The sequence below is a fragment of the Pteropus alecto genome, unplaced genomic scaffold (genome assembly GCF_000325575.1).
Source record: "Pteropus alecto unplaced genomic scaffold, ASM32557v1 scaffold177, whole genome shotgun sequence".
NCBI lineage: Eukaryota > Metazoa > Chordata > Mammalia > Chiroptera > Pteropodidae > Pteropus > Pteropus alecto.
In genome coordinates, this window is record NW_006442207.1 from 9,341,670 (window position 1) to 9,356,871 (window position 15,202).

General features: G+C 38.4%; 1 protein-coding gene across 6 annotated transcripts in view; it reads left to right on the forward strand.

Annotated features, from left to right (window-relative positions):
• The window catches only part of SORCS1 (sortilin related VPS10 domain containing receptor 1), a 461,149-nt gene that overhangs the window by 326,724 nt on the left and 119,223 nt on the right, over nt 1-15,202 (forward strand). For all 6 annotated transcript variants that reach the window (XM_006920877.1, XM_006920876.1, XM_006920874.1 and 3 more), the window contains exon 6: nt 7,132-7,196. In XM_006920877.1, coding sequence (XP_006920939.1) covers nt 7,132-7,196 — 65 coding nt within the window. The remainder of the gene's footprint in view (nt 1-7,131; nt 7,197-15,202) is intronic.

The window sequence follows — 15,202 nt, forward strand, 5'->3', positions numbered from 1 at the left end:
TCTCTCTCTCTCCCTCTCTCTCTCAGGATGATGCAGTGAAGAATTTGAAGAGTTTAAGGATGTTAGCCATGTTAATTCTCAGGAGCCACTATGCATTCGAGAAACTAAGCATAATCTTTGTCTGTATATGTGTTATTTGTAATAGCTGTCTTTGTATCAGTGTGACAATCTGAAGACCAGAAGAAATAAAGCAAGCATGCTTCTTAGGCTTAAGGGAAAGGTTAAAATGAAATGGTCAGGCTGGTTTTTTTTGTTTGTTTGTATTTTCTTTTTTCCCCTAGTCCATTTCCCTTACATAAGCAGACGAGATCTCAGGCTAAGCTGCTTTGTTTAAGAATACAAGTTGCAGCCTTAGCCAGGACTTTCCTGATGTTTGTCTTGAGAGCCTAACTATAGTGATAGGTGAAAGAGAAACCATTGGTTGTAGGAGAGGAAATCAGGGTATCCAGCCACTAATACCTGTCAACACTTTGTTCCTTATGTCGATAGCAAACAGGACCACTTGCCTCTATGGGCTTTGCTTATGGAGGCAGCCTGTTGGAACATCAGGCTGAATGGTCCATCTAAAACAAAAAAGGAGAAGGCAGGTGTCTCCAACTTCCCAGCCTCTGTTCCTCTGAAGACCCCTCCTCACTCCTCCTTGTGCCTTTATTTCAGATCTAAATCTGAATAAATAGGTATTATCCCATCACAGTGTTTATTGTTTAATACTTGTTCTGCGGTTATCTATATCAGGACGTTCTCTAGCTCCACAGCATTGATTGAGCACTATATTAAACTGGTGTAAACTCAGACAAAATGCCAGGAGAATGATAAACTAGTGACATTTCTGAGTTTCTCTGTAAGAAATGTTTACAAAAGCTGCATTTGGCTGATTGTATTTCAGAAGGCCAATGTTGCATTACTAACATCGCAGTGTCCTATATCAAAGAGAGATTGTTTTGTTTGCATTCTTGACTTTGATAACCCTTAGATTTTATTCAAAAATGGCTCCTAAATGTGAACATCAGCTGGAGATACTGGAAGCGTAAATGCGCGAGGCTGGCTCTGTCTTGTTTTCATCAACAGAGTTGTATTTGGCATGGCCTGAGGGCCTTCAACTTATTCTTTGGATGGGCAGGAAGACCTACACTTAGATAGATGGGAACACAAATTCTTCTTTTCAGCTATTTATAAACTTACACATTTAACTTTCTTCAGTGGCATCCCATGGCTCTTAGGATCAAATACAAAATCATAGCACAGTGTACATGGTGCTTCATGATCGGGCCCCTGACTAACTTTATATTTTATCTTCTTCCGTTCTACTCTGAAAACGTTAGATCCACCCTATTGACTTAATAGTAGATGCCTGTATGGGTCATCCTCTTTCTGACCTGGGACCATTTTACTTGTTATTTAACTTTAAAGAGAATGCTCTTCCAGCCCCTCTCTCTTCTGATTGTATTCTTGCATATCCTTAAATATTTATTCTATTTACTCGAAAGCCTTTCTACACTTTCCAGCTCCCCCAGGTCTCTGTCTGCAAGTGAAATGACAGTCCTCCTATGTCTTCAAAGAGCACCTTGAATATTAGAACCCTTCTCTCTTTTGATCACTGTTTCTTCCACATCTCTAAAGCTTGTAAAGGCAGGGAATCTGTAGTCCTTGTTCTTATCACATAATAGGCCATTAGAACATTTCACTGAACAAATAAATGCTTTTATTTATTCATGTACTTGATTTCTGGGCTGTTGACTCTTTTTATTTATTTTTTTTATTTTTTGGTCTATTGATTTATGATGATAAATCATTTCTGCTAATGGGGTACCCATTATATCCCAGGAAGCTTTTATTACCAACATTAATTTTAATTTTGAAGTGAGTATTAATATTCTCCATCCATCTCCTGAAATAAGAAAGGGAAAGAAGAGAAAAAAGAAATTAGCTGCATTTCTGAGACCTTCTGTGTGCCAGGAACCTGCTAAGTGCTTTAAGATGTGTGTTCTAAAAAAACTTCTTTTAGTCTCATTTTATACATTAAAAAATATTAAAGTACAGAGATGTTAAGTAACTTGCCAAATGTCACATAGAGATAAATTGATAAACGCTGATATGGCTAGTGGTATACTTCTATCCAAAAACATTCAGTAAACATTTATTGAATATCTATACATAGAACGCATGGTGCCTGGCATAGAAATACAGAAAGGTTTGAGCCTGTCTGTCAATAAGAGGGATAGACAAATGAGTCACCAATTGAAACATGGCCTAATTTATGCTATGCTAATGTATGCTCATGGTTCTGGAAATGTCAAAAGTGAACCAACTTAGCTTAAGTGGCATCCCTACTGGGAAGCCTATTTTCAACTTCACTCATCTGCAGCTGAACGACAGGCTGTGTTAACAAGGCAGAACAAGGGTAAGAGGGATTTCTAGGCAGAGATACAAGTATGCGCAAAGGTCTGAAGTCCTCCCTTTACTTCCATGAAATTCAGTTCAAGAAGAAAGTTATTTTTCCCAATTAGACATAAAAACAATATAAAGATATGCAAGATAAAGCCACCTATTGCCTTTTTATATAATTAAAGGACCTTGCACTAAAATTTTTCCTCTCATATTCATGAAGAAATTCTTTCTGAGTCCCAGAATTGAACAACCCAGTATATCAGATATATAGTAAATACTGACCAGTGTAAAAATTCTGTCTATATACTTACTGAGGAAACATTTGTCTCTATGCTCTGGTAAGTAAAGACAATTTACTGGTAAAAAAAAAAAAAAAAAGAGCACTGCCTTTTGGGAGCTCAGTGAATAACAGAGGCATTTATGCAAAGATATCCACTAAACCACTGTGAACTGTGACAGGGATGAGTATAGGGCAATCTAGAAGCATAAAGCAGAGGTGCCCAAACCTATGCGCTCAATCCCAGAAGTCAGACTGATTTACCTAGCTGTCTAGGGATACTTGAAGTCACTCTTGAGATTGCATGCTGAAAATAAAATCAAGAGAACATTTTGAATTAAATTTTATCTTTATGCTCTTTTTCTTTGTTTTATTAATATTTTTGAGTGTTATGGAGGTATAATTGACACATAGAGTTATAATATATTTAAAGTATACAATGTGATTATTTGATACACATATACTTTGTGAAAGGGTTTCCACAGTTGAGTTAACACATCCATCACCTCATATATTTACCCGTTTTTGCATGTGTGAGAACCCTTACATTCTATTCTTAGCAAATTGCAATTATGCAATATAGTATTATCAACTGTAGTCACCATGCTATATATACATTAGATCCTCAACCTTATTTTATTATCATTTTATCATCCTCTCCTCATTTTCTCCCTTTCCCCAGTCCCTGGCAGCCATCTATTTATCATTATCATCATCATCATCATCGTAAAACAATTGGTCTTAAAACACACAGAAAACCAACAAATGCCACAGTTCCAACCAAAATGTGTAAACTAGCTATGGAATGGTACATTGTGGATCAGCTGAAATGGTGGGCTTCTGCGAGGTATCTGGTCAATGACAGGACTTAAAACCCGCACCTCTGCAGACATTTAGCATCATTTGGTTTCTGCTCTTGAGAACTCACCAGTGCCACAAAGTAAAAGCAGCAATAATTCTTAAACTTGTGACTGCGGATCTGGAGGTACTCCTAGACCACTCAGAAAAGGGGTGAGCACATCAGCAAATAAAAATTGTTGGGAACACTGTGGTTGGCATTTGAAGTTTTATTTCGTGGTTGTAGTTGTTTTACTATAGGTAAAAAAAAAATTAGGCTGGATAAAGGGGTCGGTTAGGCACAAGAAACTTTGGAGGAACAATGGGCTCTGTTCTGTCTCTGTCTCTTTCTGTTAGTTGACAAGAAGGAAATGTCACATGAAACAATAGCTCCTGCCTTTAGAGATAACAAAAGATCTTAAGAGACTACTGCTATTATTGACTTGGGGCCATAAGCACCTTGAACAATGCAGAGTAATTATTTTGCCTCCCATTGACATTAACCGTAAGCCAAGCAGATAGGTTTGCATGCTAGTTTCAACACTGTGTTTCTGGGATGCCAGTCTGGGAATAATAGGTGCTACTCATTTCAAGGAAGAAACGCACAGCAGGCAAGGTGAGAGGTGAACAACATGTAACTACTCAGTAATAATTTGCAAAACCCAGTTAACTGCTGAGATTTCTAGTTCGATGATTGTCAGGGAGCTTGTTTTCTTTTTTAATGCTCGTGACTGTGGCCTCGTATGAAGAGGTCACCCATGGAACCCATCAGGGCTTCAGTGTGGGAAGCAGAGAGCCACCGTTTCTATACAAATAGTCACTGTAGTACTTAACTGAAATGGTGGTGAGAATGTCACCATCTGCCTGTATTCAGATTCCAGTGTTATAAAATATCCAAGTGCATGTCCTCTGTCTCTTCGGGGGAAATTTATAAACTCCTTTTAGGACATTTCTGCTTCCTGGGAGAAGAAAGCGGGGCTTAATGTTTTGAGCATGGACCGAATTTCAGGCCGCGTGTCAATCAGAGAAAACTTACTGACAGTGGTAATAGGGCCTTATGGAGGTTTCTTATTTTAAGATGAAGAGAGACTAAGCTATCCAGGTTTCAGACTCTTTGAGCTGGGAAAATGAGCCCAAATGAGAAGAGTTCTGGGAATGCCCTTAGGATGATGATCGACTTATTTCAAAGAGCTCGCAGACCATTATATACCTTCTCCTACCTCCCTCTTCCCCTTCCTCCCTTTCTTCTTTTCTTTCCTTCATTTCTTCATTTCTTCTTTCCTTCTTTCCTTCTTTCATTAATATTTAACTATTATAATTTAAGCACTATATATACATTTTAAAAAGTCTCTAGTAGCTCTTAGCTTGAGGGACACGTGTGTGTGTGTGAATGTCTGCACGCATATGTGCATGTTGGGGAAGGGGCTGATTTTACCTAGGGAAGAACACAAAAATCATTATTTATAACAGACTGTTACAGGATTTATATAAAAATAAATATTTGTTGGTGGGAGGAGAATAATTTTTGTGGTATAACTGCAACTACTTAATGGAGGAAGTGAGTTTTCAGTTGTGTCTTAAAATAAGTCAAAGAAAATTAGGTGGAGCTGGAGAAATGTATTTCGAGCTGAATACAGAAAATCTCCGAGGCTTACAGAGGGCTGAGGAAGCACCTTCAGGGGATAGCAAAGCTCTCAGTGTGCCAAGAGATGGGGCAGCAAAAGCAAGATGAGACCTATCCAGCAAAGTCTTAGGTACCGCAATGAGTCCTGACTATGAGAAGTGTTCTGAAAATTTGCATTTTCTCTAATGGATTTGATGGCTGGGTTGCCAGGGCAGCCAGAAGCATTATTATTATTTTTTTTTAATTAAGTTTTTGGGATAACATTGGTTAATACAATTATATAATTTTCAGGTGTACATTATCATTTGACATCTGTATATTCTATTGTATGTTTACCACCCAGAATCCAGTTTCCTTCAGCTATTATATATTTGATCCTCTTTACCCATTTCACCCTCCCCCGACTCCCCTATATTTGACCCACTTTACCCCATCTACTTTCCCCTTCCTTCCCCACCCTCTACCCTCTGGTAACCACTAGTCCCCTCCCCCGACTCCCCTATATTTGACCCGCTTTACCCCATCTACTTTCCCCTTCCTCCCCCACCCTCTACCCTCTGGTAACCACTAGTCTATAGTCCATGTCCATGAGTCTCTGTTTGTCCTGTTCATTTGTTGCTTTTAGGTTTATATCCCACATATAACTGATATCATGTGATTTTCAACATTCTCATGATTATTTCGAGGTCCATCCATTTGTTGCAAATAGCAATATTTCATCTCTTCTTATGGCTGAGTAATATTCCATTGTATGTATGTACCACAGTTTCTTTAGCCAGTCATCTATCATAGGACACTTTGGTTGCTTCCATGTCCTGGCCACTGTGAATAATGCTTCTATGAACATCAGTGTGCAAATATCTTTATGGATATGAGTTTTCAAGTCTTTGGGGTAAATATCCAGTAGAAGGATTGCTGGATCATATGTAGATCAATTCTTAGTTTTTTGAGGAACCACCATATTGTTTTCCATAGTGGCCGTACCAATTTACAGTCCCATCAGCAGTGTATGAGGGTTCCTATTTCTCCGCATCCTCTCCAACATTTGTTATTACTTGTCCTGTTGATTCTAGCTATTCTAACAGGTGTGAGATGGTATCTCATTGTGGTTTTGGTTTGCATTTTCCTAATAGCTAGCTATTTTGATCATCTTTTCACATATTTGTTGGCCATTTGTATGTCAGAGGCATCAGTTTTGAGCATGTGACTATTTCCATGTAAAAATGAAACAAATGAAAGTTCTGCAAATCCTGATGAAAACAAATTATAGCTGGACCCAATTTTAATGAATCTTCCTGTATAAAAGTCTTAAGATAGAGTATGATTGCCCATAGTATTTATGTAACAGAATAATAATTTTCTATTTAATATGGCTCACCACAACATTACACTAAATAATATGTGCCTTCAAGGCATTTTACTTACACTTACAGTTTTAAGCATATACCATGGAGAAGTGCATGTGCATCGTGCCCTCTTACTGATTCAACAATGCAGAGAATGGTCACTTTTTGCTGTATTGGATACTGCACAGTGCTTGAGTCATATGGTTTATTCATAGTTCATGGAATAGCACTAGGTAATTCTGCAAATTTTAAACGAAAAACTTAATTAGATCAGTTTGCTGTGTAATCACTGTTCAATTCACCCAGCTAAGTCTGGCATCTGCCTGATAAGTCTTGAAAGTTTAATATACTGTCAGTGAGATTGTTGTAGGAGGACACATATGCCATGGGTAGGACTTATTTGCAAGTCTGATCTAATAACACACAATATCCTTGCAGGGTTGTCTGGCCTTCATCAAATCAAGGTTTCATTATCGTTTTTCATTTGAAGTGGAAATTTTACTGTCAGGCTCTATAAATAAATACAGTAGATATATTCCAAGGTTTGTGGTTTTAGAATCCTGTGGACATTAATAGTCTGTGGGCTCAGCTGAGATTCTCTAAGGCATGTGCGAAATTATGAATGTTGATGTTCCTTTTTGCGTATCTCTATTTTTCAGGTCTGTGATGGGATCAAACAAGGAACCGGATCTTGTGCATCTTGAAGCCAGAACTATGGATGGTCGTAAGTCAATTAACTTCTCTGGGAAGTTCATAGTAATACATAATTTTATCAGTCTGTCATGAACCGTGTCTGTGTTTAGGTTTTTAAATCAGTGGTAATAATCCAAATCATTTGGACATGACGACTACCTGTTTTTAGTAATTCAGAATTGTCTTAATAAATTTCAATAATTTTCATCCAATCCAGGTATTTTTCTTTCCAGGTGGTGAGAAAATTCAAAATTCCTTATTTCTACAGTGTTTTATTGTTATTACTGCCATTTTGTTTTGATTCGTTTTTCCAGTTTCGTTTTTTTATCAGATGTCATCCAAGCAACACATCACTGTCTTATTTGGAGATTCACAAAGCACTTAAGAAGCATGAGAGAAAAGGAAGTCGAGGATGACTTCCATCGTAAGCAGCGGGAGAGGACAGTCCACCGAGTCAGTTGTTCAGAGCCATTGGTAGTTCAGAACAGCCTAGTTAGGTCAGCGACAGTAAAGGACTAACTTCCCATGGAGATTGTGGCTTTGGGTAGATGATATAGAGGAAAGTAAGGTACAGATCCAGAATTCAGACCCATATCTGAAGAACTCAAAAGCTCACTCACTAATTACGCGACATTGAAAAATCTACTTAAACTCTTTCTGCCTTAGTCTCTTCACTGTAAATAAAGTGATAATAATGAGTCCTGTAGTTGCTAACATTTACCAAGTACTCACCTTGTACCAAAAGTTATGCTAAGCACTTTAAATATTTTATCACAAATAATCCTCACAACAATTTGTAGATTGGTATTTACATTTTGCAGATGAGAAAACCAAGGCACAGAAAGTTTAAGTAATATATTTAAACAACAACAACAACTTAAGTTTCCTCCACCTTCTTTGATCATGAGGAACTCCAGAAGTCTAAGGAGGTGAGAGAATACAACTAGACCTAAGATTAGGCACTAAAGGTGAAAAGGATGCAAAAGAGAGAGAAAATGTATAGAAGAAAAAGGGATGAGGAGGCAAAAGATGGAAAGAAAGAAGTCTCAAGTATAGAGGAGAGAAAAAATAAACTATCTACAGTTATCGCAGAGCAACAAGGCTGATCGAGGTTGTCCAGCACTGAACTAGAGAATGATAATCTAATAATTATCAAGATATTCCGTTTCAAAAATATCCCTCACAACTCAAACACTTCATTATCACTATCATTTGTGCCTGTCTACTTGTCCTCAGCTCTTCTGAACACAAAGGCAGATAAGATAATACCTGCCCTTTACCAGTTTATAACTAAAGGTCACCTGTCACCCCTGCAACCCAGACTCTCTAGAAACAGCATGGATTGCACTACTGTGCATGCAACATGTAATTTTTCATCTCTAGAGGTTTTGCTTCCCCTTTGGGCAATAAATATATTCTTTGGCAGATTCAGTAGAAGGACAGGTCAGTGTCCAAGCTTACCATCAGCTTCTTTCTTTATGAACTCAGGTGGAACTGCCATATGCCCAGCGCTGTGCCTGGCCCAGAATGGCTTCACCAGTGGAGCCTCTTTCTCACCACTTCGGTGGCCTTCTCTTGGTGGAGACGCCTCCGTTGCCCCAGAGCTGATTATGTTTTCTTGGATCTCAGGGTTCAGTTCTTACCACACGAGGGCCAGAGCAGTGATTTTCTAAGCAAAAGTAACCATGTCTTCTGTTTACAGCTTTGATTTACTCCCACTGCTCTGATGATAAAGAGCACAGTTTTCACCTGACCTATAGCTGCAGCATAATCTGGTGCCTGCTCATTTCTGCCATCTCTTCTCACTTTGTCCTGCCCTCACTCCTTGCCTGCAGGCCTTTGAGTTTGCTTTTAACTCTTGCAACATACAGAGTCCTATGTCTTGGCATAAGGCTCTGTTACCCGCAGTTTCCCCTGCCTGGAATATCCTCCCCTCTTCCCTCTTCCCTGACCAGGTCAGTGTAATTAATCGCTGTGGTTAAGATCTCAGGTTAAGCATCTATTTCTATTTTATTTAACTTTTTCTTTTGAAATAATTTTAGGCTCATATAAAAGTTGCAAAAAAAATAGTAGAATTCCCTATCATTTTGACCCAGCTTCCCCTAAAGATGGCATCCAACAAAACCATAGAACTATATCAAAATCAGGGAAAGTATCATTTCGTAGGAAAGTCTTTCTTGAACTCCCAGTCTAAACCAGTTTCTCATTCTGTTTGCTTTCATCCAACCCTATTCTTTTTCTTTTTGTACTCACCTCACTTTGAAATTGCACATTCAATTTACAGGATTATTTGATCACAAGTTTTTCTCTCCACTATTCTGCAAGTGCAATGAGTACAGGGGCCATGCCTATCTTTGTTCAGTATTATGTCTCTAGCACATGCCACAGTGTCTACATGTAGAGAGAGTTTAATAGATATTTATTGAATGAATGAATGCATAGTTCGCCAGGTGTCAGGGTTACCAGCTGGCTGCCTAAACTCACTTACCAGGTTGCTTGAAAATTTTAGAGCATTGCATCTCAAGCTTTAACAGTCATTTGGCCCACCTAGGGACCCTGTTAATATGTAGATTCTGATTCAGTAGGCACCCAAGAGTCTGCATTCCTAACAAGCTCCCAGGTGAAGCCCATGATGCTGGTCTGTGGAACAGGCTTAGAGTAACCAAGTCCCTTCATGAAAAACTAATGAAATAGCTTTAGGGTCTATCTCCAATGACTACACCCCTCATTTAGAAAACTCTGCATGAAATTGGTAACATCCTAGATGGCTTTTGTTTTTGAGCTTTTGGGAATGAAGCTATGTTCTAGCATGTGGCATTTAACACACATAAGCCCGTATCCTGAAAAGAACAAGTCCATCACTTTCTCTGATCTGCACATTCTTTTTTTCACCCAACATCATTCTCATGCTCCCTGCAGGCATGGAGGTTGATAATGCCAAACTGTCATCTCAGGCTCACCTTACACAAGGCATGAAATATATCACTTCTAATTTTATTTATTTTATTTTACTTTTTTTTGCAAAGGCAGCATCTTCAGAAACTATCCAAGAGTGAAAATTCAATAAAGGGATTTAATTTGAAAAGTTATCCCTGTCAAAACAAAACAGAAAGAAAAAAAGTACCTACCAATTGAAATAAAGGATTTAAGCATAATGCCTGACCTGAGTTTTTTAAAAAATGAGATTTCTTAGTATCATAACTTCTCTCTCTCTCTCCCTCTCTCTCTCTCTCCCCCCTCGACCCCTCTCTTCCCCTCTCACCCCCAACACAGTCAGTAATTATGGTTTCAGGTAAAAGAAACAAAGAGGAGGAGGAGGGAAGAAGAGCACAGAGAACTTAGAGTAGCGTAGTGTTAGCAAATGTAGCTGGCAGTGTGTTTATCAAAATCAGGCTCCAGGCTGGTCAGTTGCTCCAAGAATTCCAGTACCTATATATCCATATGTTACCTCTTTCTCCATTCCCTGATTGAAATCCCTCTTACTTCTTTCTCTATCTCTTCATAATTGTTTAGTATAAAATTTAAGTATATAGAAACTATTTTTTTTATTCTATATCATACACCTTCTAGGGTATATGCAAAAAGTAATATGATATTTTTTACTTAGAACAAGTTCTTTTTTTTCTGATTTTAATGGGTTTGGGAATTTGTAGCCAAGGCACTGAGATATTTGACACAGGAAACATCTCTCACTAACTTATTTGACTCATCCCCATGGGGTTGGCTGCAAATGCTTATCTGGGTGTGTTATTCAAAGTTCAGTTTTAGTCTCGTTTCATCTCTCCCCAGATTACATTTTATAATTACATTCTGTTTCATTTGAAGTCTCTATATTTATAGGGAGGCGAGCTCTGGAAAGCTCTTGCTCTATGAAGGTCTATGACTAGCATAGACATTTCTTGCCAATTGTGCTGCGAAATCTGACTGTCTGGTAGTTTACAACTGTGACAAGGAGGTTATTCTTTCTTCTATTACCCCTCTGCCTTGGGAGGCAAGCCGAAGAGAGCAACTTTAATTACAATCAATCACAAGAAGTATTATTGGAAAATTTTGAACATATTTATTGAATGTGGCATTTGATATTGGCCCCTACATTCAGTTGAGGACAAACTGACAGATCGCCATCCAGGAAAAAGAGATTTTACTGTTGACATATTACATATGCACATGCGTGCGTGTGTGTGTGTGTGTGGTGTATGTGTGCATGGCGTGTGTGTGGCATGTGAGTGTGTGTGTATGAGAATGTGCATGTGCCTATGTGTAGTATATACATTAAGACTGCTGCCTGGCACCTCAAAGCAGTAAAAAGAAAACTTGCATTCTGTTCCTTTACCTAATACAGGCACATTTGTGTATGTGTATGTAATACACATAGTTGACCAAAGTTGAAAGCTTTGTAAAAAGTCATATCTTTTTAAATCTTGATTCTATGTACAAATCTGGCTCAGAGCCTGACACATTTAATGTTTGTTGATTTAATAAATATGTGTCTGTGTCGCTGTATAGGTATGTCTTTTTAAAGAAGGGCCTTCAACCATAAGGTCTGTGGAGTCCTGTAGGGCTAATGGATGAGCTTAAAAAATTCACTAATGCTCTGAAACTTTGTACCATATACATGTATATATGTATACATATACATATATATATGTGTATATATATGCATACATTCTTCTCTTGGTCAATTTGTGTGTGTGTGTGTGTGTGTGTGTGTGTGTGTGTGTGTGTGTGTGTGTGTTTGTGATTTGGGAGAAAAAGAATATAACTTTTATCACAGGACAAGTACACGTGAATGTATAGTTCTGTATATTTATGCTCATCTATAAACACCATCTTGTAAGAGAACCTGCAGTACCAAGTAAAGCCTTTATTGATTCTCAAAAAGAAAGGCCTACCTGGTGACTTGAATGTTTCTGTACTGGAGATGATCCATGCCAGCACAGACAGAGGACAGAGCACAGTTACTGGTCTCAATGTCTATTTGCATGAGTAAGTAACCTTGTAACAACTTGCCCAAGGACTAATCTCTTTCACTGGGTAAAAACAGCCCTGGCCCTTTAACGAAGTGTGAAAATAACTACTCAAAAACTCTTCCCAAAATGAAACTCAAACGAGCATTTCATAAGCTGAAATAAAAGGAAACTCACAGCTTACATAATAATCATCCCACTAATTCTGATCTTGTGTGAGAACTGGACACCTCATTTCTACTTCTCATTTTCTAGCCCTCCAATGTAGTTTTTAAATGGAACAGCATATATAACAATACCCAAATAGGTTGAGCACTGCTGGAATACTGTGGGGAGGTGATAGAGACCTCAGTTCTCACCAGTCCTCAGAATATTAGCAATGGGGTTATTTCAAGTTTTTACTATAAGCATTTATTACTTTTACACCAACAAGAGTAGCAATGACAGTACTGAATAAGCAGTACTCAGGTGTATCCAGTGAAAAGAAAAATCCACTTTCTGATTTTTGTTCTCATCCCAAAAGGGATTTTTTATATACTTATATATTTTTCCAAAAATTATTTGGGCATATGTTATAAAACTGTTATGTCAAATCCAGCATTAGTGAGTACAATAGCAAGTTAAAAACCTTTCCATATTAGCACATATAAATTTAGCCACTTCATGGCTAATCATGACATAGAACCCCATTATACAGTCAACTATAATTTAGTTAATTTCTGTCTTATTAATAGATATGTAGATGTCTGGCTAGTTCAAACAGTGTTGACACATACGTGTATCCACATATTACTTATTTGGTTAGTAAGCATTCAAATTTGTACAAGTAGCAAGCATTGTTGAAAGAGAAATTACTGAAACCCTGGGTCCAAGGGTATATATATTTAAAATTTTTATAGATGCTTTCACATTGCCCTCTGAAATAGTTGTATCAATATGCTCTTTCAATATGAAAATATCTGTGTTTTTAAGCCTTCAGTCACCTAGGATGTTATGAAAGATTTTTTAAACATAACCCAACTGTTGAGCAAAAAACATGGCATATTCTTATTGTTTTAATTTGCATCTATTTAATGAGGAGTGAGTTTAAGAATTTTTATTTCTTTCTCTTGGCCATTTGTATGTCCTCTACAGTAAACCTTCCAAAGATATTAAATCTCTTTAATGGCCTAGAAAAGATCGACACTTCGACATTTATTATCAAAGCTGCCACCACCACTCCAGCCAGCAACCCATCACTAGCACACCGACTGGCATTATTAAACCCCACATTTCATAGCCTTCATTTATATTCTTTCTCAATCAGTTAATTTATTAATAGTTTCTAGGGGAGAGGTTAGAGGTTTCCATTTCTGCTCAGCTTCAGAATCTGATAGCTTCCCACCACTCCCCAACACACTGGACGAATGCATTCTCACCTCTCTCCTTCTATCCCTACATCAAGCATTAAAGATGAATTAGTACAGCGACACTTAGCACTTTGCTTTTCTTTCTAACAGTGTCACGTTGACTCTGTTTTTCATACTGCAGGAGTCTCTTGATCTCAACAACTAGGGATTTCAACTTGGCCTCTCGGATTTAGTAGCCTAAAGATAGCCCTGCAAACCCACCAGAAAAGCATGAAATAAGATAACACAGGCCTCCACACACAGCAATAGAGAACCTGACATTGACAGTGCAGTCGCAGGCTCAGCTGGGCAGCTTTCAAATTCAGTTCTTTGTTCCCACTCTGTGCTCCTTCCTCTGCATCCTGTGTGTCCATCCATCCCGAGGATGAGAAGACAGAGGTGCACAAGACAAACTTGTCATCCCTGGACCTTAACTCTAGGACAGAGGTCTGGATTTCCGTTGGGTCCTCAGGATCCCCAGGACTCAGCAGCACCAGTCCACATGATATGTAGATACATGGCAATGTCCACATGTTTGGAAAACTCCTAATGCTTCAGACTCTTGCTTAAAAAAAAAAAAAAAAAAAGCATTTTTAAGATTGTAGCACTTACTCATACATCTCCCTTTGTCCTGTATGATCTCAGGCAACAATGATGCTAGTATCATACATTATATTCCTATTATTTTCCTGATGCTGCTGCAAGAAATACTTTTCAGCTGCACTACATACACTAACTCTTGAAAGTGGGCCTTATTGTTATTTTCCTCATTGTAACTATGAGAAAAACGCAGCCTACAGTGATTGAATGTTTTACCATTGCTTCAGGGCTGGAATTTGAAGCCAGCTCTGGCTCACTCCAGACCTATTATTCATTCATTCACCAAATACTGCTAGACACGTGTGCTATGGCAGGTACTCTTTTAGTCATCAATGAGACAGTAGGGGACATGGTGAAGGCCCCGCTCTGCTGTCATAGAGTTTACCTTCTGTTTATCGGGGCCAGATTATAAACAAATGCATAATGTCAGGTGGTGATAAATTCTAGAAAGAAAAACAAAGCAGAGTAGAGAGATATAGATAGTGATTAAGGAGGAGGGCCTGTCAAGGAAGGAATCTCTGATAAGGTAGCATTTAATATTTGAGCCAAGTCCTTATGCAAGTAAGGGAGAGGGCTGGATATCCACCTGGTGGAAAAGCATTCCAGACAGATGGAACAGCAGAGGTGAAGGATATGGCGTGTGGGGATGCTTGGCATGGTCGGGGTATTACGGACAGGCCAGGTGGCTGGAACATAGAGGGGCAGGCAAATGTATCATCTGTGTTTGTTTATTCCACTATGTATGTCAGGGATTGAGCCTTATCGATCTTTGTGGAACAACTACAGCAGTCTAAGTATGATATTCGGTATTTAGGGCAATAAAAATAGAAAGTTATAGAATGAATTGAAACTACCCACGTCTCTGAGGAAGTTCTTTGTACTGACTCTTTGTCCTGGAATCAATCATATAACACGTGAACACATCTAAGTAAATATTCTACAAGCCGCACCTCCCCCCTCCCCCAAAAAAAACCCTGAAAAAGAAATTCTGTGTATTTTCTCTCCCACGCACTATATTTTTTTCATTCCTTCCTCCCTCTCTCCTTTCCATTTTTATTCATGCTTTTCTCCCTTCTTTCTTT